Below are 26,814 nucleotides of genomic sequence, written 5' to 3' on the forward strand. Positions count from 1 at the left end.
GTGTAATTCATGTGTTTGGCTGTGTGTAATTCTTGCGTTTGGCTGTGTGTATAATTCTTGGGTTTGTCTGTGTGTAATTCGTGTGTTTGGCTGTGTGTAATTCTTGTGTTTGGCTGTGTGTAATTCTTGTGTTTGTCTGTGTGTAATTCATGTGTTTGGCTGTGTGTAATTCTTGCGTTCGGCTGTGTGTATAATTCTTGGGTTTGTCTGTGTGTAATTCGTGTGTTTGGCTGTGTGTAATTCTTGTGTTTGTCTGTGTGTAATTCTTGTGTTTGGCTGTGTGTAATTCTTGTGTTTGTGTGTAATTCGTGTGTTTGGCTGTGTGTAATTCTTGTGTTTGGCTGTGTGTGTAATTCTTGTGTTTGGCTGTGTGTGTAATTCTTGTGTTTGGCTGTGTGTGTAATTCTTGTGTTTGGCTGTGTGTGTAATTCTTGTGTTTGGCTGTGTGTGTAATTCTCTCCTCTCCCTGCAGGGGGTGAAGGTTGCCCTGGATACACAGACTTCCTGTGTAAGAACCTGCTGTGTATCGACCAGGAGCTAATGTGTGATAACGTTGACCATTGTGGGGACGGCTCTGACGAGAGCCCCACGTTGGATTGCTCTGTTACAGGTATGTGGTTGGCGCAGGTGTGGTTGTCACTAGTGTGTGGTTGTCATGCGTCTGGTTGTCACAGGTGTGTGGTTGGCGCAGGTGTGGTTGTCAGAGGTCAAGGGGTGTGTGGTTTTCATATGTGTGGTTGTCACAGATGTGTGGTTGTCGCAGGTGTGTGGATGTCAGATGTGTGTGGTTTAACATGTGTTTGTCACAGGTGTGTGGTTGTCACGTGTGGGGTTGTCGTAGATGTGTGGTTGTCCCGTGTGTGTGTTTGTATCGTGTGTGTGTTTGTCACAAGTGTGTTACACTAAATTGTATTATTTTTTTTTACATTTATTGACAGATATGATGAAGCACAGGTTTAAGTGGAGCATGGCTTATATCAGTGAGTCTCATGTGTATAAATATCGTTTTAGCGTGTTTTAGAAATAGTTGCCATCAGCTTTAAGAAATATCAGAGGAACTATAGGGTGTGGGGGCACAGGTTATGTGGCCATCAGACTTTAGAACAGCCCGTACCATATTAAGCTACACATGAGTCGACTGGGTCAAAAGAACTTGGCTGTAGGTGTAGCATGGTACATAGGAATATTTTTTATAAATTGTTCTGGCAACTTACGCCTCCCCTCCCTCTACATCTCCTCCCTGTCTTCCTCAGCTGATACCACTCTGTCTAACAAACCTGCCTGCAACGGCATCCTCTGTGGCGACACCTGCATCACCTTTGACCAGGTGTGTAACGGGATCGTCGACTGCGCAGGACAGGAAGATGAAAGAGACTGTGGTGAGTTGGGCTGCCTAAGTCACGTGATCTACCTGAACTATTTTAGTTGTGGCTAGCTAGAGAACTAATACAGACTCAGAAATGTTTTATTATATCATAGTATATGTACACATACAAACATACACATATTATATATATACATATATATAGGCATATATGTAGATGTATATATATATATATATATATATATATATATATATATATATATATATATATATATATATATATATATACACACACACACACACACACATATATATATATATATATATATATATATATATATATATATATATATATATATATATATATATATATGCCATAAATATACTATGTATTATCTTGCTTTCAGCCAATGCAGTGACACCAAGGAACAGTACAACCAAGCCCCTCCCTGTCATGTTGATATTGCTTCTGACTACCTTATGGCATTTAGTAAAACACACAACCAACAGATGACAGAGAATGTGGTTCTAATTTGTTTTAAAGTGCTTTAGGCTTTATTATCATTTTATTTATCATTTTAAAATTTTGGACATGAACTGAACAGCAACCCATTTTAAATTGACCTGTTCTTTAGTGTGGTGCAACTCTTACAATTGCCTTTGTATTCAGTGTAAAATATTTTCATTCTCATTGTTGTGATATGTCTGACTTTTGTGATATGTTTCACAAAATATGGGCCATAATGTTATTCTATTTTGCATATGTCCTCTCATTACAATGTATAATTAATATAATATTTATATTTCAATTATTATTTGTATATGTTCAATTTTCCTGGAACTTCTGTACAAGTGTTATGTATGAGAACTTCTGTGCTAATGTGAATAAGAACATTCTTGGATTTGTTTACCCCCTCCCCACCATCTGGAGAACGTAGCTATCAGCTCCTGGTAATGGAGCAGTCAGTTATCCAATACACAAATACTCCCATGTCATATTTACAAACTCAAATTTCTAGTTTTAATAACCCCCCCCCCCCCCAACCCCCAGCGTGACCTGATCATTAGCGTCACCACTTAGAGTTTTAACTACATGAATATGTGGCACCACTTTGTGATAATTAAATAATTATTTAATTTAACATGTGATTTTTTTTTTCTAATTATTTAAAAATTGTTTGTTATTAAAGATTTTTGTGAACATTTGATAGCAAATGTACACTCCCCATAAGATTTGACAGCTTATATGCTTTTGTTGTCAATTTAATTTAAAATTCATCTACCCATCACTTATAGTGTCAGTCTATTATTTATAAATTAAGACCCGTTATTTGCAACAAATTTGTTTTTAAATGCATTCTTAAACTCACAATTTCAGTTTCTCGATTTAAAAAAAAAACAAGCTTATTCTTAGCCATAGATATTTTATTCATATCTAAAGCAAGTAAAGGGGTGAGGTTATGTCTAAATGTTGTTCTGTCAGGTCATCAAATTTCATTACATCAAATATATGAATCTGATGACATCAAGTAATGGCTTATAAATGACATCATGATTAGACGACAATCAGGAAGAAAACCAAATGATGTGTAACCTACCTCTAGTTTGAATATTAACATTATGTTTGTGAGAAAAATATAATGGTTCAATTTTTTTATTGTCATGGAGATTGAGGATACACTTGTGTTGGTAATGCTTTTTGTTAAAGGTGAAGATCTAATGTTTTTTATTTTAAAATTATGTCAATGGATTTTTAAAATAGTTTTATCCAGTCCATCTTATTTATCATAAACATGGATTGGAATACGCTCTTAAAGATAAATAATAAAATATGTTTTAAATTTGCTTGCTCTTGTATAACGTGATATTGCCCTCTGTTGTGATTTGCTTGCACGACATAATGTTGTGTTGATCTATTTTCAAACAAGTCAAACTTGACTTTAATGAAAATGGTCATTTAATATCTAATGATATTACTTTTTAAAATTTCTTATATATTCTCAATTCGCTCAATACTCAATGAAAATGAATGTAATAAATTATTTATAATAAATAAATACTATAGGTCAGTATCTAGAACTAAGCAAATAATTAATATTAATACAACGTAAACTGATAAAAATTAAATAAGATATCACGACATATAGCCTAATTATTTTCTTTTATAGTAACTGTTCTAATATAATTTTTAAAAAAGCATACAGCAATTCATGTTAATTTCATGTCTTCTGCATTTATTTTAGATATCATTTGATTTATAATTTATATCTATGAAAAGAGTTTTAAAATGTTTATGTATTTCAAAAGGCCAGTTTATATGTAAGCTACAAAAAGGAAGATGGAGGCAGTAGACAGATAACCAGCAGCAGACCTTTTCATGGTAACTTGATAATGTCTCACACAACACTGTACCATAGTCTTCATTTGGTCAGCCTGATACATTTTTATTCAAAGTAAAATAATAATAAGTAAAATAATGACACCAAACCAAAGCAGTGATGTACATGTTTTATTGGACATATCTTCCATTCAGTTAAAATGTAAAGAAACAAATGTACAAAAACAATTGGCCTATATTTACAATTCTTGTTAGTGTTGGTATATACAAAAAACAAATTGTAAATACAAAGAATTTGTTTCAGTTGTACTGGAATGTGTACATGTAAAATAGCACTGTGAACATGTATAATACACAACAATCAAATACTTGATTTAAAATTGTTAAATTGTGAGTCTGTTTTTCTGCTTTCGTGATTTTATTCATGTTTTGTGTGTGTGTGTATCTTGCCTGATACAATGGTGTTTAAGGTTACACATTTTAAACCTTTATTTGAATAAAAACATAAAACTTTTGAAAGCAATTGTTTATTTACAGAAGTGTGTTGTATTTGAATGTTGACTGATCTAGCTGCTTACACAGCTGATGTGTGTAGTGTAAATAAATTGGAATGTACACAAACTGAATGTACACAAAATAAATCGATCTGAATTTTTTAGCTGTACACTAAAATACAAGAACATTACTCTACTACATTTTCTATTCAAAACAAAATGTTTTTCTCAGAAAGATACATTTAACACATTCCTATTTAAACAAAGTGGAAATGTTAGCATAAAAGGCTTAGATAACTGAGGACATCAAAGCTATGCCACTAGAAACTACAATAAAGTTCACAACTATGTGGATCATAACTGGGTAACTATTACAAACTCATCAAACAAGTCTCAGATTTCACTATTTTATTAAAAACATTCTTATTTTCTTGTAAAATTTGTAAATTATGGGAAAAAAGGCACAAATTTAATCATTTTCTTAATTTAAAATATTGAAAAAATATCTGAGAAAATTTTAAGCTATCAATTACATTGGAATGTTTAAGTATATTTTTTTATACCAGTAATTAAAATGTACCAAGTTTTTAAAAAAATATAAACAAATACTGTATAAAATACTACTGTTATACAGTTAAGTTTTACTACTAAATAAAATTATAGTAAAAAACTTATGAAAAAAGTAACTAAAAAAGTAAAAACAAAATATACAATTTGTTTAGTATTTCAAACTTTGCATTAAAATTATATACATAAGCTCTTTTTAAAATATATGTAAATTAATATATTATGGAATGTTTTGAATAAACTGGCTGACAATTGGAAACATGAGTAAAGATCCCATTGATACCAGTGTATACAAGTAAGGCATTCTTGTCAGTTTGCTATAAATAGTACAGTACAAATTTAGCAAGTCAAGATCTACATTTACACAAACACATCCTTCTCTGCTTGGTCAAAAAACTTAGGATCTAAGGTTAAAACTCCTTGAGCTTCAGGACTGGGTTCTGTTCTCCTGCCTTCATCCCCTTGAGCTGTGTTGTGATGAGACGCTTGGTGTGGTGGACCTTGGTGTGGTGGACCTTGGCGTGGTGGACCTTGACGTGGTGGACCTTGGCGTGGTGGACCTTGATGTGGTGGACCTTGGTGTGGTGGACCTTGGTGTGGTGGACCTTGGTGTGGTGGACCTTGATGTGGTGGACCTTGGTGTGGTGGACCTTGGTATGGTGGACTTTGGTGTGGTGGACCTTGGTGTGGTGGACCTTGGTGTGGTGGACCTTGGTGTGGTGGACCTTGGTGTGGTGGACCTTGGTGTGGTGGACCTTGGTGTGGTGGACCTACCTGGGGGGACAGCTGAGCAGGGCTCCGAGGTGGTGGGTTACCTCGAGAGGTGTGTCCACTCTGTGACCTTGACACTGGGACAGGCCTGGTTTCACTCTGTTGGGCAGGTGATTTTTTAATTCCTTGGCGAGGTGCAGGAACTGGTTTGTTTTGCATAGGGGGAATCGGCCTAGACCTCGCTTGATGAGCCTGCTGAGCAGGGTAGGGGTGCTGGACGGGCGTGTTCCTTGGAGTCTGATAAATTGGTTCTGGAGTGGATGACTTAGTTTTAATTTCTGAGTCAACTTTTGGTGTTTGGTAAATAGGCTCTAGATGTTTCCCAGAAGATCTGGAAATGTCTGGTTGCTGTTTTGTTGGCTGTTGTCTGTTGGCCTGTGATGGTGTTTGGTAGATTGGTTCTGGGTTTGATCTCGGCGCCCCCCTGTGATAGCTGTCCTGCCCTGACCTAGCATGGGCAGATTGTGGGCCTAGATTGTCGGAGTGTCTAGCCCCAGCAGTATGCCCGTGCCTCTCATCATTGAGTTGCCTTGGTTCCTGCCCTGAAGACATCCCATCACCTGAAATCTGTCTGGGAAAGTTTTCTTCTCTGGAATTCTGTCTTGGAGTTGGTGCTGACAAATTTACCCGAGGTCCTGCTTCTAAGTTTTGTACACTAGCTGACCTCGTACCGGGGATTCTTTGCTGGTGGATGTCTGCTGATGTTGGTGTAGAATCGTGCCAGCTCCTGTGTTTAGCCATTATTTCTTCATCTCTGCTAGCTGGGTACCTGCCATCTGGAGCTTTCCTTGTTCGGTTGGGATGCTTTCTATCCTCATATTTGGTGTACTGGGCTGAATGGTCTTCAGGGACAGCACTTAGAGACATACTGTGAGAGCTAGCCAAGGACAAGCTGCTGGCGTGATGTTTCTCTCTGCTGTGGGCTGCTGCTTCCTTGCTGGGGTAGAGGGGCTTGGCTGACTGATGCTGTCTGCTGTCTGGCATTTTGCTGCTGCTGTAGTCACCCCTCAGGTTGCTGCAGCTCTGGGCTGTGTAGCCGTTTAAATTCTCCACTGGGCGGTCCCGGACCAAGCCTCGTCCTGAGAGGAAGGGGTCAAGGTCACTTCTCTTGAGCGAGACATCCCCGTACCCAGCGTAACTAAACCTCTTGTCCTCATGTCTGATGTCTTCATCCTCCAGACCAGCCCCACCCCCTCCAAAGTAAAGGTTGGTGCAGCTCTGTGACCTTGAACTTTCCGTCACACTGGGTATCTTAGAATATACACCAGCATGAGCCCCTCTTTGCTGATTCTTTTTATAATACACGCCATCCCTCGCAGCATTCTCACTTCTGGCACCAGATCTGGAATCTGAGGCATGACTCATATTTGGGCTATCTCTACTTGCATGTACATTAAGGCCATCTCTACTAGCACTCCTATTGAGGCCATCCCTACTTGTACTCCTATTTAGTCCATCCCTGCTAGCACTCCTATTTAGTCCATCCCTACTTGCATTCATATTGAGGCCATCTCTACTAGTACTCCTATTGAGGCCATCTCTACTAGCACTCCTATTGAGGCCATCTCTACTAGCACTCCTATTTAGGCCATCCCTACTTGCATATATCTCACTCCCTGTATTTTCTCCTCTTTCTGTCTCTCTTCTCTGATGTCCTTGACCTCTGCGAGTTCTATTTTTGTCATTCTTTCTTTCATCCCGCTGTCTTAAGCTCGCGTCTGCTGCGGCCTCTTGCCCTTCTTTCTGCTGGCTATTTCTGTTGTTGACAAGTTTAGCTGTGTTCTCTGGGCCCAGCTCAACTCTAAAGTTATCATTATCATCCTTCCCTCCAACTAGCATTGGTTTGTTTTCATTTTTGTCAGGCTTGTTGACATCATGATACGATCTCGAGTGGGTGAGGCTGGCAGTGAATAAATTATGTTCATTATCTGTTGATGAGTCGGATGAGGAGGACAGGTCTATGTGGCTGTCTGGATCTGAAGCATCCTCGGATGAGCTTGATGATGAGACGTACGCCCCAGGGTCCATGGAGGCTGTGAGGGTTGCTCTGGTGAGGGAGGGGTGCTGCGGGGAGTTGAGTCTGGCGGTGCCGAGGAGGTGAAGGCTGTTGGTGCTCCCTACCACAGTTGTTGATGTGAGGATGGACTGGGCACTCTGGGCTGGGGTGATGCTGGGAGGGGGAGAAATGGCCTCTTCGTACGAGGGGGGCTGGGCTGGGCCACCCTCTTGAGACCAACACACTGCCTGAAAAGTTGGAGATCAAGTCTTAATACATCTGTCAGTTATTTATCAGCACACCTATTAAGTCAACACAAGTCAGCGCACACACACCTATAAGTCAGCACACACACCCCAGTAAGTCAGCACACACACCCAAGTAAGTCAGCACACACACACCAGTAAGTCAGCACACACCCCAGTAAGTCAGCACACACACCCCAGTAAGTCAGCACACACACACACCTATTAAGTCAACACAACAAGTCAGCACACACACACCTATAAGTCAGCACACACACCCCAGTAAGTCAGCACACACACACCTATAAGTCAGCACACACACCCCAGTAAGTCAGCACACACACACCAGTAAGTCAGCACACACACACCAGTAAGTCAGCACACACACACCAGTAAGTCAGCACACACACACCAGTAAGTCAGCACACACACACCAGTAAGTCAGCACACACACACCAGTAAGTCAGCACACACACACCAGTAAGTCAGCACACACACCCCCGTAAGTCAGCACACACACACCAGTAAGTCAGCAAAAACTCACCATGTTCAGATACCCAATAGGTGTGTTCTGTAGGACCTCATCATAAGATGGTGGGTGCTCTCCAGAACTCACCGTCACACTCATCTGTACACTGGGGTTGTGTCTGCGCCTTCGCCGACCTAGTTTTAAGATTTGATGAACATCAATTTTTTTTTTTTTTTTTTTAATAAAACTAACTAGAATATACAAAACAATGATGTAAAAATGGAAATGTACAGAAGACATAAGTTAAATGTGAATCTTGTTTTTCAATAACACCACTGTGATGTTTTAATATCGTTATCTTGTGGATGTCATCTAGCAAGGTCAATTATTTAGTTAGCTTTGTCTGGTTAAAATAAAAAATTTGAGTCCAAAATTGACCTCGGTTCTGGGGGTTGGATTGCATTGGGTTCCCAAAGGCAGAGTTGTCCAAGCGCCGGCAGCGTCTAATGAAGACAATCAGGAGACAAATGACGATCACTAGGAAGACAGAAACAACCATGGGCACGATGACACCAACACTGATGGGGTAGCTGTCAGATGAGTAGCCTCTGTCCACAGACGCAGCGTCTGATTGATAGAATAAGACAAATTAATTAAGGCATCATTAGAGGTATTAAGGCATCATTAGAGGTATTAAGGCATCATTAGTGGTATTAAGGCATCATTAGAGGTATTAAGGCATCATTAGTGGTATTAAGGCATCATTAGAGGTATTAAGGCATCATTAGAGGTATTAAGGCATCATTAGTGGTATTAAGACATCATTAGTGGTATTAAGGCATCATTAGAGGTATTAAGGCATCATTAGTGGTATTAAGGCATCATTAGAGGTATTAAGGCATCATTAGAGGTATTAAGGCATCATTAGAGGTATTAAGGCATCATTAGAGGTATTAAGGCATCATTAGTGGTATTAAGACATCATTAGTGGTATTAAGGCATCATTAGAGGTATTAAGGCATCATTAGAGGTATTAAGGCATCATTAGTGGTATTAAGGCATCATTAGAGGTATTAAGGCATCATTAGTGGTATTAAGGCATCATTAGAGGTATTAAGGCATCATTAGAGGTATTAAGGCATCATTAGTGGTATTAAGGCATCATTAGAGGTATTAAGGCATCATTAGTGGTATTAAGACATCATTAGTGGTCTTAAGGCATCATTAGTGGTCTTAAGGCATCATTAGAGGTATTAAGGCATCATTAGTGGTATTAAGGCATCATTAGTGGTATTAAGGCATCATTAGTGGTATTAAGGCATCATTAGAGGTATTAAGGCATCATTAGTGGTATTAAGGCATCATTAGTGGTATTAAGGCATCATTAGTGGTATTAAGGCATCATTAGTGGTATTAAGGCATCATTAGAGGTATTAAGGCATCATAAGTGGTAGGCCTACAAGTTTCTTCTATTAGAAGTACAAGGTAAACATAAAAAATTATTGCTAAAATAAAACACACAATGTTGACCAAAAAAAGCTATTACTCACTGCACACAGAGGAAGCTTCATCACTTCTATCACCACAGTGATCATATGTATCACACTTGTAAGTTGCTGATATACAACGTCCATTGGAACATTTAAAGTAAAAATAGCTGTCAGAACAATCTGTAAAATAGACAAAAATATAAAATGTGTCAGAACTATCTGTATCACAGACAAAAATTTAAAAGATGTCAGAACAATTAGAATCATTTACAAAATATAATATGTTTGTTTTGTTCCCTCATGTTGTCATTAAATCTGTTTGTTTTGCTCCCTCGTGTTGGCATTATAATGTAATTTCCCCATTGTAAATTAGACTCACCATTCTTGTACATGGCATAGGCTATCAAGAGTGAATCATCATACATGTATTAGACTCACCATTCTTGTACATGGCATAGGCTATCTTGAGTGAATCATCATACATGTAACTCCCTTTCAAACGAATGTAGAAGCCCTCTCTGGACAAGAAGGCCTCAGTGTTGACATAGGAGAGAGCACCAGGAGCTATCAGTTTGTTGCCCAGGGATGTCAGACCATCATTTACTTCCAAACTGGAATCCCCTGTTACATGTAAGAAAAAAATGTTTACATGGTTGATAAGCAAATACTGCAGGGAAGAGTTGGTAAAAGCAGTTTCCAATTAGGAAAAAATTATTTTAAATTAAGAATGCATAACAATTGTGTTTAAAGTTAAATATCATTAATACATTTTTTAAATACATGGAAACTGAAAAGTACAAACCAAAACATAATACACCATGTGTTAATTAAGTGTTTTATATGCAATAAAAAGAATATGCACAGTTGTATTAAGCTATAATGGTACACCATGATTGGACATCCAAAAATATCATGACCACATTATTTCCACAACATGTGTATGTATGTATTTTATACAACAAGATGTACATCCATGGTTGAATGTCATTACAGTACTCATATTTAGCTATGGGCTTACACAGTTTACATCTTTTTAATCAATTATTTTGGGCACTTTTATTTTTATATCTTTGTTTACTAATTAATCCTGTAGCTAAAGAACAGTTAATTTTTTTATTTGCATTTAAGTTTTTTTAAATGCTTCATTTTAAAACAAGCCTTTTCTTTTTTAAATTCTGAAACACAGATGGGTGCTGCACCTGAAGTTGCTCTGTAGCGCACCACTTTAAGGTACACTCCATCATAGCCTGGTGCCTTCTTGATCAGCCATATACAGTCATGATTTTTTCCATCTGCTACCTCTTCTAATGAGATTATCCCACCTTCAGCGGTTATCAAATGGTCACAGCCTGGGGAAATAGCATCCAATAATTTATATGCAAGGACTAACAACTTCTGGCCATAGTATTTGTTGTTAGAATAATAGTAAATAGCATCCAATAATTAATACAGATGTTAAGTCTTATATGCAAGGACTAAAAACTTCTGGCCATAGTATTTGTTGTTAGAGTTATAGTAAATGCATCTCTTATTTTAGAGACAGTAGCATGGAAGAAATCTATATACATGAAATGTCTCAAGATCACATTTTGTTTATACTTTAATTCTGAGAATTTTAGGCCCAATCGCTATTATTTAGCACTGGTAAATAAAATAAAAAATTATTTACCCATTTCCACAGTTGGTATTTCTGTTCTGTCTGTTGAAACAAAAATTTAAAAATTACACCTGGACAGGACAAGCTATTTCAATGTAAACTCACATTTCAATTTATCAATCACAAGTTTTTAAACTTACTTCCAGAATATACTATTCAAAATTAAAACAAATAATTTATTAAGTCAAGTTAATTAAAAGTGTTACAGTCAAGATAAATGAAAATTATGTTTACAGATGGTGTCAGGACAATTACATATCTTGAAAATATCTTTAGGGTTTATTTATAAAGAATGTGCTGATTTGTTGGTATATGGTTTAGTTTAAAGACTTTACATATGGTTTAGTTTAACTCTTCAAGACTGTAAAGATGCACCCAGCAATCGACATGCCAGTCTGCTATGCACTAAAGATGCAACCAGCGTCCAATAAATTTGTTTCTATTTAATTCATTGTTTCTTTGAATCAAAGTTTTTAATCGTAATTCTAAGTTATGATATCCCTAGAGCAGCCATTTTTTGTTGTATTTACTTCTTGTAGTTTACTAGTTGGGTTGACTTTGTACTTTTAAAGAAAATGTTTTTATAAAACCATTTTCGAAATGGCATTTTTTGATACTGCAAAACACTAATCTAAACATATAAGTCACTGCATTATAAAATTAACCATTAATTGAAATAAGTATTTGTGCTAATACTAATCTGATCCATGATTTTTGTAAAAAAAAAATGGAAATACTTTCATTTTCTATAATTTTACAGACAAAAGCATACTGTTTGACCGTAAAAAATCAACTCTTTTTTCTTTAACTAAGTAATTATCTTTCTTCAACAAATAAAAAATTACTTAAAATTTTTAGAATTGTGTATGGCATTCAATTATGATTAATTTATATCAGTAATGTGTTGGTTTTAAATCAACTGGTTAAAAAAGATAGAAGTTGTTTTGCTGTAGGGGTACTAACAGAAATTGAGTGAAAAAAAATTATTTTGGTAAAACGTGAAAACAATTACAAGCTTAAAGAAACCAAAGGAGTTACAGAGAAAACACAACATGGAGAAGAACCAGTTGCAAGTGTATGGGATTACAGGGGCAACAAGTTCTGAGGTGAAGAGCATATTAGTGACCAGAATTTTTTTTAAAATAAGTTCCCTGAAGGCTGCTTACAGAATATGAAGAACAAGAATTACGAAGACTGACCAGAATAGAATCTTGCCACTGCCTTGAAACCCGGAATGGTCAATCCAGCGTAAGTGTTCAAGCCAGTATCAAAGGTCATGGTCACTGATGAGCCGTCTGATATGACATAAGGCCTGTTGCTATCTCCACTTAAGTCATGGACATTTGCACCTGTGAACTAATTAACAAAATATAATTTCAGATTTTTTTCAAATTGTTACAAGTCAAAGTAAACCTTATGTTTCAAAATTATTCTTAAATGTCCCCAAGGGTTGTTTTTATACTGTTCATGTGGAGTTTGTTGCCTTCTTTAAAAAAAAGAATAAATGAAGCATGTCACAGCAATGCTTTCTGTAACATCTTTATACTATATTTATAATATAAATAACATCTATTATAGTAAAAATACAAAAAAATATCTATTAGGGTAAAAAAAATATTTACAATAACTTTAGCAGCAGGGGAAATAAGCCAGTCATCAAACGTAAAAGTTACATAATCTGTTTGTTGCAGCCCATTAAAGTTGAAAATATACTGCTCGCTGTTTGGTACATAGGATGATGGGAAGTATGGACTACTAAGTAGATAAATGTTGCCGTTATTTGTACCAGAAATAGTTTGACTCTTTTCTGTTTGAAGAAAGATAAATAATATATATAATTCAGATCATTTTATTGAACAAAAATATTAACAGAAACAATCATCTGGTGCTTAAGCACTAGCTCTGTCACTTTGTATGTTTGGCTAAGAAATGGGTAAACGGAAAAAAAGTCACAGGAAAAAAAAACACAGAAAAAAAGTCACAGTTTTTGCTAGGAAAAAAAGTCACAGAAAAAAAGTCAGTGGAAAAATTTTATCGGAAAAAAAGTCACAGAAATAAAGTCACAGAAAAAAAGTCACAAAAATCTTTTTAGAAATATTTTTTATTAATTTGATAAAAATTGTAAAATTTTGTATGTTTAATATTGTGGGTTGTATTTTTTGATAGCATAAATTATTTATAGACGTTAAAAGCATTATGATTTATAACAATTGTAGGTAAAAAATACTCTAAGATAATTAACACAGCAATCTCAACATTTGTTACGTATTTAGTTAAATACGCGGTGGAAAAGTTAATTATAAAAGAAATTTAGGCATATTTTGCCGTAGGCTATTCTCTGGTCGGCCTCTCCTCAGTAGGCATTGTCCGAGCATATTTTGTGTTGTTGACGTTATGCGTCATCGACAGCCTTTGAACCTTGTCGGCTTTCTGTTTTGAACCTAATTTTTGTTAGGTAATGAGCGTGATAAATGTGGGAAGTAAAGGTGGTTGAACTAAACATAACTATTGTTGCCATGAGTCGAGGGCAGCAAGTCAGATGAACTTACCATTTCACAGTAATTTAATGTTGGTATTTAAAAAAAAAAACATGATGAAAAATGTGGACTTTGGAGCATTCTATTAAATGCTACTAATCTTAAGTTTAAAATAATTACAATCTACATACTTCATAATAAATATTTTTAGATGAATTATAAAAATTCCTATGCATATACAGCCTACACACATTACATTTAATTAATCCTAAGTTAATTTGCACTCTCTAAATATTTAATACATAAAAGTGTTAACAAATATCATGCAAATATATATTTGTGACTTTTTTTCCTGTGACTTTTTTTCCTGTGACTTTTTTTCTGTGTTTTTTTTTCCTGTGACTTTTGTTCCTACAATCAAGAAATGATGAGTTACCTTCAACAGTCAAGCGCAGTCTTATTGTAAGATTTGTAGCTTCAAAATAAGGAGAAGATGCTGGGGTTGATCCACATGAAATAATATAGAGCTTTGATGACATGCTACTGTAGTTGTTTGGTAAGACAGAGGAATACACGCGCAGGCTGGTTTGATTTTTGTAATCAGCATCATAAAGTTGAAAATAATATCTGGAAAATAATTTATCAGCATCATAAAGTTGAAAATAATATCTGGAAAATAATTTATCAGCATCATAAAGTTGAAAATAATATCTGGTTAACCTGCCCCAATGGCCATGGATGAAAAACAATTCAGTAATAACAAAAGTAGAAATACTTTAATAGAGAGAGACTTGGGCTGTGGTTAGATATCTATAAATATAATTCTCTTCATCTGGGTCACAACACAGACGTAAGCTCAACCGACCATATCGCTACCACCCCCACTCCCAACAGTCTGGTGAGCTGTTTACTATCGGATCAAATTAGTGACAACTATTAGGGGCAGATAATTTAATTTTTAAACGATTTGAAACTAAGGGGAGGTAATAACACATTCTGCTTGATCTCTTTATTGCCATCTGTAAACTGTCGTCACGGATGGCTGCTTTTACGCGGGAGGGGGTAGGGCAGAGGAGTGGAAAGTGAAGGTGAGGATAATCGTCCTTCACTAACTACTGATAGTGTTTTAAAGCAAAATATTTTCAGTCGCAGCATTGGTAGTGTCGAATTCACAAAATATGAAAAAAAAGGAAATAAAACTAAATAGTGGTGTATGCTACGTCGCGGGTCAGCTTGTGGGAGTTTAGTTTTGTTAATCTTATGTTACATTATTTTTAGAACCTTTTTTTTAAAAATGCTCCCCAATATGTCCAGCGCTAAAACACAATTTAAGTCAGTAAAACAATCTAATGTCTTCCTGAAGTAAACAATTTAATGTTGTTTTCCTCAAGAAATCTAGTAAAAATGTTAATTAACAGTGCTCCAAAATATAACCCAAAAATTATTTGCTAATAAATGCCTAAAAACTGTGAATATTTACTTGTCAGCTATAAAATATATCTCAAGGAAAATAAGAAGTAGAAAAATCAAGAACCTGAAGTAAGCAGTGAATAAAACAAGTAAAGAATCTGATGTATGCAGTAAAAAAATTAAGTAAAGAATCTAAAGTAACCAGTTAAAAATCAAGTAAAGAATCTGATGTATGCAGTAGAAAAATTAAAGTAAAGAATCTAAAGTAACCAGTTAAAAATCAAGTAAAGAATCTGATGTATGCAGTAGAAAAATTAAGTAAAGAATCTAAAGTAACCAGTTAAAAATCAAGTAAAGAATCTGATGTATGCAGTAGAAAAATTAAAGTAAAGAATCAGATGTTAACAATAAACAAAAAATCAAGTAAAGAATCTGATGTAACCATTAAACAAATAATCAAGTAAAGAATTTGATATAAGCATTAAACAAATAATCAAGTAAAGAATTTGATATAAGCATTAAACAAAAAATCAAGTAAAGAATTTGATATAAGCCTTAAACAAAAAATCAAGTAAAGAATCTGATATAAGCAATAAACAAAAAATCAAGTAAAGAATTTGATATAAGCATTAAACAAAAAATCAAGTAAAGAAGATTTGCAGGTTCAGGAGAAATATTAATTTTGAAACAAAAATTTTCTTCAGAAGGAAATATCTGATTCTCACAACAACAAAAACTATTAAGTCGCATCTCTACTGATAGATCAGCTATAAAAAGTTGTTTAAAAATAAAACAACAATTTATGAATAAACTAAACATCTAAAATATTTACCCCCGGTCACAGTCTGAGTCTCCACTCTGTGTTCTATAACGAGATTCCTGTGGTGCGGTGAAGTTGAAGGAATTGACTGCCTCAATTCTTATACGACAAGAGGAGCAGGTCTTGATAAACAGCTCACATCTGGATGATGGGCTGGAGGTCCAATTAGCAAACACCTCTGTGGTGTCCCCTAGGGCACTCATGTAGATTGAATTGGGGCCAGTGAAGGCTGTTTTGGGGTTGCAGACATCATACTCTATATAAGAAATATTCAGGTTATTTAAAATTTTCACTTTGTCACCTACACTTATTCTAAGATTGTTGTATATTTTAAGGCTTAGTGATTGGTTGTTTCTTATTGAAGAGCTGGATATTAGTTATGTTTCCCAGCAAGCACCTATCACTCACGGCAGGAAATGGCCAAAGCTCTTATTTCTTCAAATAATCCTTAAGCAGTATCATGATCTCCATTTAAGACAGAGTTATGATCTTCTGCCTGCTCTCTAAGCCTCATAAAATACTTTTACGACTCTGTTAAACTCAGCTGCCATTTTTAAACATCTACACATGAAAAGACACAAAGCTAAATCTACAGAAAGTCACTAAAATAATTGTGAGTGTTTTCCTTTTAAATTGAAAGAAAAGATAATCTGAAGATAGAACATAATTTTCTTCTCTAGGCCTATTTAGTTACTTCACAGAAAATTAAATTATGTCTATTTGCAGGATATTAGCAGCATTTGTGCCTCAACTCAAGGGAAATATTAAATGATCACTCACAAATTAAATGTCTATTTCTAATCATTACTTTATTTTATCTACTAGCAGACTAAAGTATTAGACTTTTAAATGTCTCCCTTAATGAAAACTAAAAATTTCAGTTTTAAACCAACAAACTTTGAATATTTATTATCTTGTCCTGTACCAGACATTGAGTCACATTACTCACACCAAAGGACATACCCACCAAAGGCTGGAAACTCCTCCATTAGAAACAGAAGGTTGTATTACATGAGCTGTGGCAACTGCACACTCCATCCACCCCCACCCCCCTAATATAATACAGTGGTGTCATTGTAAGTACAATAGAAAAAACACAATAATCAGAAATGAATGAAACTGATCTTTGGCATACCTGGCCGCAAATCAAGTGAAACTGCATTGCCAGTTTGTGTGAGTTCCATCAGTAAAGCCACTGAAATGGAGCAAAAATTGAGTACAAGTTTACATTTTGTACACTTGAAGCTTCTAGCAAATAAAATACATTAGCTTTTGTTTTAGCTTACAGATCAAAACTTCACAAATAACATTTTAATTGAGTGAAAAATGTGTTCAAGTTACACAATCAGTACATTAACATAAGCCCACTCAGAATACAGAACCAACAAGCCCGCTAACAATAGAGACCCAACTGATGTCAATAAGCCCACTTACAAGAGAGAATAATGTCAACAAGCCCACTTACAATAGTGAAGTAATAAATGTCAACAAGCCCACTTACAATAGAGAAGCATTTAATGTCAACAAGCCCAATTAGAAAGACAACAAATGTCAACAAGCCCACTTACAATAGAGAAGTAATGTCAACAAGCCCACTTACAATAGAGAAGCAACAAATGTCAACAAGCCCACTTACAATAGAGAAGTAATGTCAACAAGCCCACTTACAATAGAGAAGCAACAAATTTCAACAAGCCCACTTACAATAGAGAAGTAATGTCAACAAGCCCACTTACAATAGAGAAGTAATGTCAACAAGCCCACTTACAATAGAGAAGAAACAAATGTCAACAAGCCCACTTACAATAGGGAAGCAACAAATGTCAACAAGCCCACTTACAATAGAGAAGTAATGTCAACAAGCCCACTTACAATAGAGAAGAAACAAATGTCAACAAGCCCACTTACAATAGGGAAGCAACTAATGTCAACAAGCCCACTTACAATAGAGAAGTAATGTCAACAAGCCCACTTACAATAGAGAAGAAACAAATGTCAACAAGCCCACTTACAATAGGGAAGCAACAAATGTCAACAAGCCCACTTGCAATAGAGAAGTAATGTCAACAAGCCCACTTACAATAGAGCAGCCATCCTAAGTGCAGAGGGTCAGTCACTGACTTGTGCCTCATGATGACCTTTATGTAAACTGTTGTTGTATGTCCAGTAACCAATTTGTGATGTCCATGTTGCCATATGCCTGCAGATAAAACAGAACATTTTCAAATCATTCCGGAGTTTATCTTTTTTTTGAGCTAACATGGTCTTTTAAATTCAACCAAATAAAAAAAGTCACCCCCCCCCCCCTCCCCAAACAAAAACTGCATAGTGTATGTTAACATTTTTTTATTATTATAACCTAACAGTAAGTTGATTATCCTTATATAACCTTACTTTATGTTGATTATCCTTATATAACCTTACAGTAAGTTGATTATCCTTATATAACCTTACAGTAAGTTGATTAGCCATAAGTTCCTTTTTTAACCAGGCAGCCCTTGGGGCAGGTGAAGTAGAGCTCACCTGTTTCTGTGTATGAAGGGATAGTGTGGTCAGCACTCTGCCCAACTGCCCATACTTTCCCTAACCTAAGTCAGGTACCCATCAAAGTAGGGAGAGGGCTAGCAGTCAAATGCTCTACCATTTGACCACATTGTTCCTAATTAACTAAACAAAATAATAATTTAAGTTAATAGGAAGATTATTTAGTTTACTGTCAAACAAAATAACACACAGAAAAGTGCTTTTGGTTGCTTTGGTTTTTTTTAATATATTATAATTTTCTTTAAATACCCATGTTTTTAATATTAATAATAGAAAACATTGAAACAATTGCCTTTTTAGTTCGTTTTTTTAAATTATTTCAGCACTCTCATTTCCATTAAAGTCAGACCCCTCTTACACCCCCCCCCCCTGGAGACATTTGATAATTTAACTATCAAAATTCAAACTATAACTTTTTTTTTAAATCGTGTAGCTATATCAGTCTACTTATCAGATATAAATCTAATCTTCAAGTTTTGAATATTCTGTGCATGCTGTAGGACTAGGCCTATGTTGTTTAATTGTTTGATGGGTTGTCCCACACAAAAAGTGATGACGTAATGACTTGTCTGCTGCAGGTTGTGTAAACGACTTTGTCCACGGCCGTTTAACACTACAGGTGTAAAATCACAGCCCACCTGCCAAATAGTCGACAGGAGAATCAAAGAACGATCATCCCACGCGAAGACAAATCCGAGGACAAGTCGCTAGGTCGCGTACACATTTTAAACATGTTGTGTTAGTTGTGTTAGCCCCAGTCGTGCGCATGCGTGTGTTCGTTAAGTTGTATTTCTGGTTGTAGCTCTAAGTCTAAGCTTGGACAAATAGGCTACTTAGGCCTTAGGTGAATTAATTATAGAAAATAGCCATGGATCCTACGATATCCTGTTACAGCTATAAGGATAACGGATAAAAGGATTATATTAAAAGAGTAACAACAATGATAATACTTTGTAGGATATATTTGAACTCAATCCCCCCTTTAGAAATCGAAGTTCCCACGGCCTGATGAATCCGTTAGGTAAGGTTTAGGGATCAACTGACATCAATTTAAAAATTTTGACAGTGGATTAACTGATCAACTGGCTGTTCACACGGTTTAGTGCGGTTTAAATACAAAATAACCCCCGTTGACCCTCGAAAACCAAAACATCGGACAAAAAGACAGGTATAAATAGAAACATGACGTAGTAATCCCCCCAAGACAATTCCAGAATTAGTTTTGGCTTTCTAGTGTTACATTTCCCTTTCCTGTTCCTTAATCCCCGTACTGTGTAGAAAATGTCTGCCTGTGGGGGTCGGGGGGGGGGGGGGGAACGATAGGCTCGATTATAATTGTAAAGTACAGTAGACGTTCTGGAACTTTTGTATCAGCGTTCTGCACAGACAGAAAACACGGCTCGGGCTTGTCGCACCAAATAAAAGAGGATCTCAATCGTGCACGATTTAACTCACTATAGATCATCGTGAGAATTTCTATGATGTAGATATATGTGTACATAGTCTGTGTACCTCGGTCTAAACAACATGCCGTGTCATAGGTCAAAGGTGAGTCTACATCAACAGGTAGATGTGTACTTTAGCCAGGCGGGCAGGGGAGGGGGGGGGGGGGTAATGATGTCGACCTAAGCCACACAGAAATAATTGACACAAACTAGTGTACGATGTTTTAAGGGCCAAGCACACCAAGTAAGATCGCCTAAAAACCACAGGACTGCCATCAACAACATATAGAATTATCAGCTTAACTCCTGTAAGACATCGGACGAAACCACACGAAGACATCAACCTAACCACACGAAGACATCAACCTAACCACACGAAGACATCCACCCAAACCTCACTGACCCCATCGAACCAAGCCATCGTAGACTCGAACCAATCACCACGCGGGACTCACGTGACCATCACTTCTACGCCTTGATTCTTAGGTCCTAACTAAGACTTGGCGAAGATGCCATGCATGGCCGCTGTACATTAGCTTTACTTATAGCTTTTAGCTCCGATGTGTTGTTGAACGAGTCAATGTGTGTGCTCAGCCAACCGTGAAGAGGAAGTCAAAACAAGATTCGTCAGACATAAATTATTAAGCATGTAGCGTATAGTATTGCGCACACAGGGTAACAATAGCCCCATGTAAATCTCGTGACTTAAATAACCATGACTGTACTGTAACATTGTGAACCGCTTTAATAACTTTTCCATTATTTGATGCGTGAGCACCGCGGTATATTCTACACACCAAGGGGGGGGGGGGAGCGTCACATTTCTTCCTTCCCCCAACCACTCTCGTCAGCCAATTGTTTTTAGGTTGAGAAAAATAAACAATAGAAAATTAAATGAATGACGACTTCGGGAGATGTGGGGTGTTAGTAAATGACGTCACACCCTTAAAGCCATTCAACCCTGCCCCCCCCCCCCTTTCGGTGAAAATAACCCAGATCTTTTTTGTCCTTTAAAAACACAAAACAAAAAAAAATACTCCGCCTCCTAAAAAAAAAATCCGTCTAATGACATGAACCAACCAATCAAAGTAACTAGCAGTGCTGAAAAATAAAGTCGCAACTCAAATAATTCTACCAAGGGGAATGGGCGTAATAAAATATTTATTTTATATAAAATATTTATTGAATAGGCCTGACTAGATTAGGTAGCCTTCATACATTGGGTCTACAGATTCAGGTAGCCTTCATACAGTGGGTCTACAGATTCAGGTAGCCTTCATACAGTGGTCTACAGATTCAGGTAGCCTTCATACAGTGGGTCTAAAGATTCAGGTAGCCTTCATACAGTGGGTCTAAAGATTCAGGTAGCCTTCATACAGTGGGTCTACAGATTCAGGTAGCCTTCATACAGTGGGTCTACAGATTCAGGTAGCCTTCATACAGTGGGTCTACAGATTCAGGTAGCCTTCATACAGTGGGTCTACAGATTCAGGTAGCCTTCATACAGTGGGTCTACAGATTCAGGTAGCCTTCATACAGTGGGTCTACAGATTCAGGTAGCCTTCATACAGTGGGTCTACAGATTCAGGTAGCCTTCATACAGTGGGTCTAAAGATTCAGGTAGCCTCCATACAGTGGGTCTACAGATTCAGGTAGCCTTCATACAGTGGGTCTACAGATTCAGGTAGCCTTCATACAGTGGGTCTACAGATTCAGGTAGCCTTCATACATTGGGTCTACAGATTCAGGTAGCCTTCATACAGTGGGTCTACAGATTCAGGTAGCCTTCATACAGTGGGTCTACAGATTCAGGTAGCCTTCATACAGTGGGTCTACAGATTCAGGTAGCCTTCATACAGTGGGTCTACAGATTCAGGTAGCCTTCATACAGTGGGTCTACAGATTCAGGTAGCCTTCATACAGTGGGTCTAAAGATTCAGGTAGCCTCCATACAGTGGGTCTACAGATTCAGGTAGCCTCCATACAGTGGGTCTACAGATTCAGGTAGCCTTCATACAGTGGGTCTACAGATTCAGGTAGCCTTCATACAGTGGGTCTACAGATTCAGGTAGCCTTCATACAGTGGGTCTACAGATTCAGGTAGCCTTCATACAGTGGGTCTACAGATTCAGGTAGCCTTCATACAGTGGGTCTACAGATTCAGGTAGCCTTCATACAGTGGGTCTACAGATTCAGGTAGCCTTCATACAGTGGGTCTAAAGATTCAGGTAGCCTTCATACAGTGGGTCTACAGATTCAGGTAGCCTTCATACAGTGGTCTAAACATTCAGGTAGCCTTCATACAGTGGGTCTACAGATTCAGGTAGCCTTCATACAGTGGGTCTACAGATTCAGGTAGCCTTCATACAGTGGGTCTACAGATTCAGGTAGCCTCCATACAGTGGGTCTAAAGATTCAGGTAGCCTCCATACAGTGGGTCTACAGATTCAGGTAGCCTTCATACAGTGGGTCTACAGATTCAGGTAGCCATTGTACCGTGTAACGTAACGTGATCTTTATCTGCAGGTATTGCTGTAAGGCTGGGTTGGGTAACGGATGCAGATCGTTACGTCAGTGTGTGTTCTATACCAGCATTAACAGCATAAGCTTAACAAAGTATAAATATCGCTGAGGGGAGGGGGGGGGGTTGGAAACACTATGGGATCCTCCAATAATGGGCATCATACTTCTGGGTAGGGGGTTGGTTATATGTGTGTGCCCATGTTGACAAATGGGAATTGGGGGGTAACGTGTGGACGACCTCTAAACAAAACAAAGAAAGTGAAAGAGAAGAGAATGAAATTTTGCAGGCGACACTATTGACTTAATCTACACAAGCCCCGCCGTGCACTCTAGCGGTGCAGCTCATAAATTATGTCAGTACACACGGGGTTCTATGGCATAGTATTTACACTATCTTGTGTGCTGGATTAGGCTATACATAATCTACTCTCTAGGCTATACATAATCTACTCTCTAGGCTATACATAATCTACTCTCTAGGCTATACATAATCTACTCTCTAGGCTATACATAATCTACTCTCTAGGCTATACATAATCTACTCTCTAGGCTATACATAATCTACTCTCTAGGCTATACATAATCTACTCTCTAGGCTATACATAATCTACTCTCTAGGCTATACATAATCTACTCTCTAGGCTATACATAATCTACTCTCTAGGCTATACATAATCTACTCTCTAGGCTATACATAATCTACTCTCTAGGCTATACATAATCTACTCTCTAGGCTATACATAATCTACTCTCTAGGCTATACATAATCTACTCTCTAGGCTATACATAATCTACTCTCTAGGCTATACATAATCTACTCTCTAGGCTATACATAATCTACTCTCTAGGCTATACATAATCTACTCTCTAGGCTATACATAATCTACTCTCTAGGCTATACATAATCTACTCTCTAGGCTATACATAATCTACTCTCTAGGCTATACATAATCTACTCTCTGGGCGGCAATATATTGTGTGCTGGATTAGGCTATACATAATCTACTCTCTAGGCTATACATAATCTACTCTCTGGGCGGCAATATATTGTGTGCTGGATTAGGCTATACATAATCTACTCTCTAGGCTATACATAATTTACTCTCTAGGCTATACATAATCTATTCTCTAGGCTATAAATAATCTACTCTCTAGGCTATGCTCGCATGCGTGTGGTCTAGAAGTGTTTGACATGGCAGAATGAAAACAGCTAGTCTGGCTTGTCCAGTCAATTGATGTGTGAGTGATGCAACGAAATAACAAACGGGGGGGGGGGGGGGGGGGGGGGGGTAACAAACCGACAGACGAGGTAACAAATCGGTAACAAACGGGCGGATGGAGTGGTGTAACAAACGGACGGACGGAGTAACAAATGGAGATACGAGGTGACAAAAGGTGAATTGAGTGAATGTACAATTGAGTGAATGTACAATTGAGTGAATGTACAATTGAGTGAATGTACAATTGAGTGAATGTACAATTGAGTGAATGTACGCTACAAGCTGACAAAAAAATATGCAGTGCCCGATATAAAACAATAAACTTGTTCACTCAACACATTGGTTCAAACAAAACAAATGGTAGCCATGTTTAGCATCAATATTTGTAAGAGTAGCGGGGTGGGGGGGGGGGAGGAGGATCACTGAATAAATAGACATTAGGCCACTAGGTTGTGACATATTAAATACTTGACATGTTGTTTCACTATAATTATAAATAATACTGCATAGACTGTTGTTTCAAGATCATTAAAATACTGTTTAGACTATAGTATAGTCTAAATTATACTGCTGTAGGTCTGACTTTCCATGAAACTGGTGGGCCAATAAATTACTAATATGTTGTGTAGAGGCTAAAGAAAAAACACATCCACCCCACCAAATGAAAGACATACTTGACCATTTAGGCCAGAGTTACCACACAAATATACACCACCATCAGTTTGACCAACAGACTTCCAACCACAAAATAAACAATAGCATAGAGCAGTTTTTAAAAGACCACAAATTAACAGAAACAATAGCATAGAGCAGTTTTTAAAAGACCACAAATTAACAGAAACAATAGCATAGAGCAGTTTTTAAAAGACCATAAAATGAACACAAACATACAATAACATACTGATATTTTTAAAAGACCAAAAGATTAACCCCACTGTTTCTTCCATACTTTTTTTTACCGGGGTGGGCACTTGAAATTGGGTTGGGGGGGTGGGGGACTAGAACTTCCAGTGGGGGTGCGGACACTGTGAAAAGTATATATTTTTTATATTTTCTATATAAATTCCATTTTGTTTGGGGGGGGGGGGCAGAACCCCTCCCCGAAGAGATGCCTGGAAGAATCACTGATTAGCCCACAAAAACATTTAGCTATTTCTAAAAGACCAGAAAATTAACTCAAATTATTCTTTAACGATGACAACGAGACTCGAGAGGCAACTAATTATTTATAGAACAGGATATTTTTTTAAATCCCCAAACTTCCCTGGATTTAATGAGTTAAAAGCAGGCAAAAGTTTGCTATCATTATCTATCTGCACATTCAGTAGACCATGCAATATATTAAATAATTTTTACAAGCAGAACTTTGAATGAATGAAACATATTTGAACACAATTTTATACTAACAATCTTTTAATTACCCTTAATGGATAAGGCTGGCTGAGGTGAAGACAACCGAGGAAAAGTACTACAACCAAAAAACATACAAAACACAATTATTATATGCTGAAATTTCTTTTATAATTAATTCTTCTGCCATGTATTTAACTAAATACATAACTAAAGTTGAGGTTGCTTTGTAAATTCTTTTAGAGTATTTTTACTTATTATTATTATAAATGAAGATTTTTCTTTGTTTGTTTTTTCCTGTGACTTTTTTCTACCCACCTAGGTAACACCCCATTTATTTTCCATTTTGGTGGATGGTGTCTGTCTGTCTGTAGTTAATACAATATCCTAGGAAGGCATTAATGGAACTACATACACAGTAATAACAATAATAACAGTAATAACAATAGGCCAAATTAGACTTATATTAATCTAGTATAGGCCTAGGGCCTATATAGGCCTACGAAATTATTATTTAGCTTACTTTGTTAATTGAATAATTCTAATAAATAAGACTCTATTTAAGTAAGCTAAGTAAATAATATTAACAATGATCAATATTAATACAGTAGTACTACTACTAAGTACTAAGTAGTATGCCTATCTATGGCCACAATAGTGAATGATAGTGTATAAGCCTACTACTTTTACTAGATCTAGATATACTAGTCTAGATCTTTTATAATATTAGTATATCTAGGCTATATCATATGACATATTAGGCATATCTATTTTTTATCCTATATTTTTATATATGGGGTTCCGGGTTGCAAAATCAAAACAAGAACTCGACATTTGTTTTTTTGCGAGGTCATCCTGAACAACGCGTTACTGTTACTACAGTCTAGTTTAGATGAACGTGTGATATTTACCTATACTATTTAGACCTAGATCTATAGCTTCTAGACTAATTACTACAATTGCACTAAATTGTGTTACTCACCAAAATTTACGACCGTTGGATAATGTGTTCCAGTTTACATTTTCCGGGTAGACCTAATTAATTTTCTATACTGCTATTATCCGTACGGGAAACGACGCAACATACACTAACAACATAAACTGATGACGTCAAAAGGTAAAAGCACAAAAGTTGATTCCGGAAATGCTACCTGTTCAATAAAAAAAACGTTCAAAATTCATAATATTTTTTATCGCTACGCTAATGAGAAAAATAAAAACACTACAAGATCGTGTGCACAAATAAAAAGACTTTCAATATTGTGATCTTATAACAGCAATCATTTTTTGAACAATGTTTTTTACTTGCTTTAGCGCCAAAATAAGACAATCGGTTGAGGGGAAAGAACTCCTGCAATACAAATAGCGCGAATTAATATGTTGAGTTCTCGTTCATGGAATTTATATAGAAAATATGAAAATATATTACTCTTTTAACAGTGGCGCACCCCCCCCCCCCCCCCGGAAATTTTAGTCCGCTCCCCCTCCCCCGAAAATTTCAAGTGCCCCCCCCCCCCCCCCAATTTATTTATTTATTGGCTGAAACGGGGAAAGTGATTAATAAACAACCCGGTTGTTGCTTTTAAATTGGTAAATTTTAAAGATTGGTTTATTAGTATTTTCTTTTCTTTGTTTTATGTTGCATCATGCAATACCAAACATCTTAAGGGTCAT

General features: G+C 36.7%; 2 protein-coding genes across 3 annotated transcripts in view; one reads left to right on the forward strand and one right to left on the reverse strand.

Annotated features, from left to right (window-relative positions):
• The window catches only part of LOC131938300 (uncharacterized), a 43,994-nt gene extending 41,765 nt beyond the window's left edge, over positions 1 to 2,229 (forward strand). The window contains exons 12-15 of the mRNA XM_059296293.1: positions 473 to 610; positions 939 to 980; positions 1,254 to 1,379; positions 1,732 to 2,229. Of these exons, the coding sequence (XP_059152276.1) occupies positions 473 to 610; positions 939 to 980; positions 1,254 to 1,379; positions 1,732 to 1,838 (413 nt within the window). The 3' untranslated portion in view covers positions 1,839 to 2,229. The remainder of the gene's footprint in view (positions 1 to 472; positions 611 to 938; positions 981 to 1,253; positions 1,380 to 1,731) is intronic.
• A 1,589-nt stretch (positions 2,230 to 3,818) lies between these two features.
• Positions 3,819 to 26,242, reverse strand: LOC131938302 (uncharacterized). 2 transcript variants are annotated; one of them, XM_059296297.1, is made up of 15 exons: positions 26,123 to 26,242; positions 18,139 to 18,258; positions 17,194 to 17,253; positions 16,071 to 16,314; positions 14,265 to 14,455; positions 12,974 to 13,158; positions 12,551 to 12,707; positions 11,364 to 11,393; positions 10,894 to 11,043; positions 10,133 to 10,315; positions 9,755 to 9,874; positions 8,643 to 8,831; positions 8,280 to 8,398; positions 5,254 to 7,738; positions 3,819 to 5,208 (listed from the first exon to the last, which is right to left on the reverse strand). In XM_059296297.1, exons 2-15 carry the CDS (start codon positions 18,188 to 18,190, stop codon positions 5,084 to 5,086), a joined length of 4,290 nt encoding a protein of 1,429 aa, XP_059152280.1. In that variant the 5' UTR covers positions 18,191 to 18,258; positions 26,123 to 26,242; the 3' UTR covers positions 3,819 to 5,083. The 2 variants fall into 2 exon arrangements, with proteins under 2 accessions (XP_059152280.1, XP_059152279.1); XM_059296296.1 differs by having other exon boundaries at positions 3,819 to 7,738.
• Positions 26,243 to 26,814: the final 572 nt, after the last annotated feature.

Source organism: Physella acuta, unplaced genomic scaffold (genome assembly GCF_028476545.2).
Source record: "Physella acuta isolate Inbredline_101_S28 unplaced genomic scaffold, ASM2847654v3 ptg000241l, whole genome shotgun sequence".
NCBI lineage: Eukaryota > Metazoa > Mollusca > Gastropoda > Physidae > Physella > Physella acuta.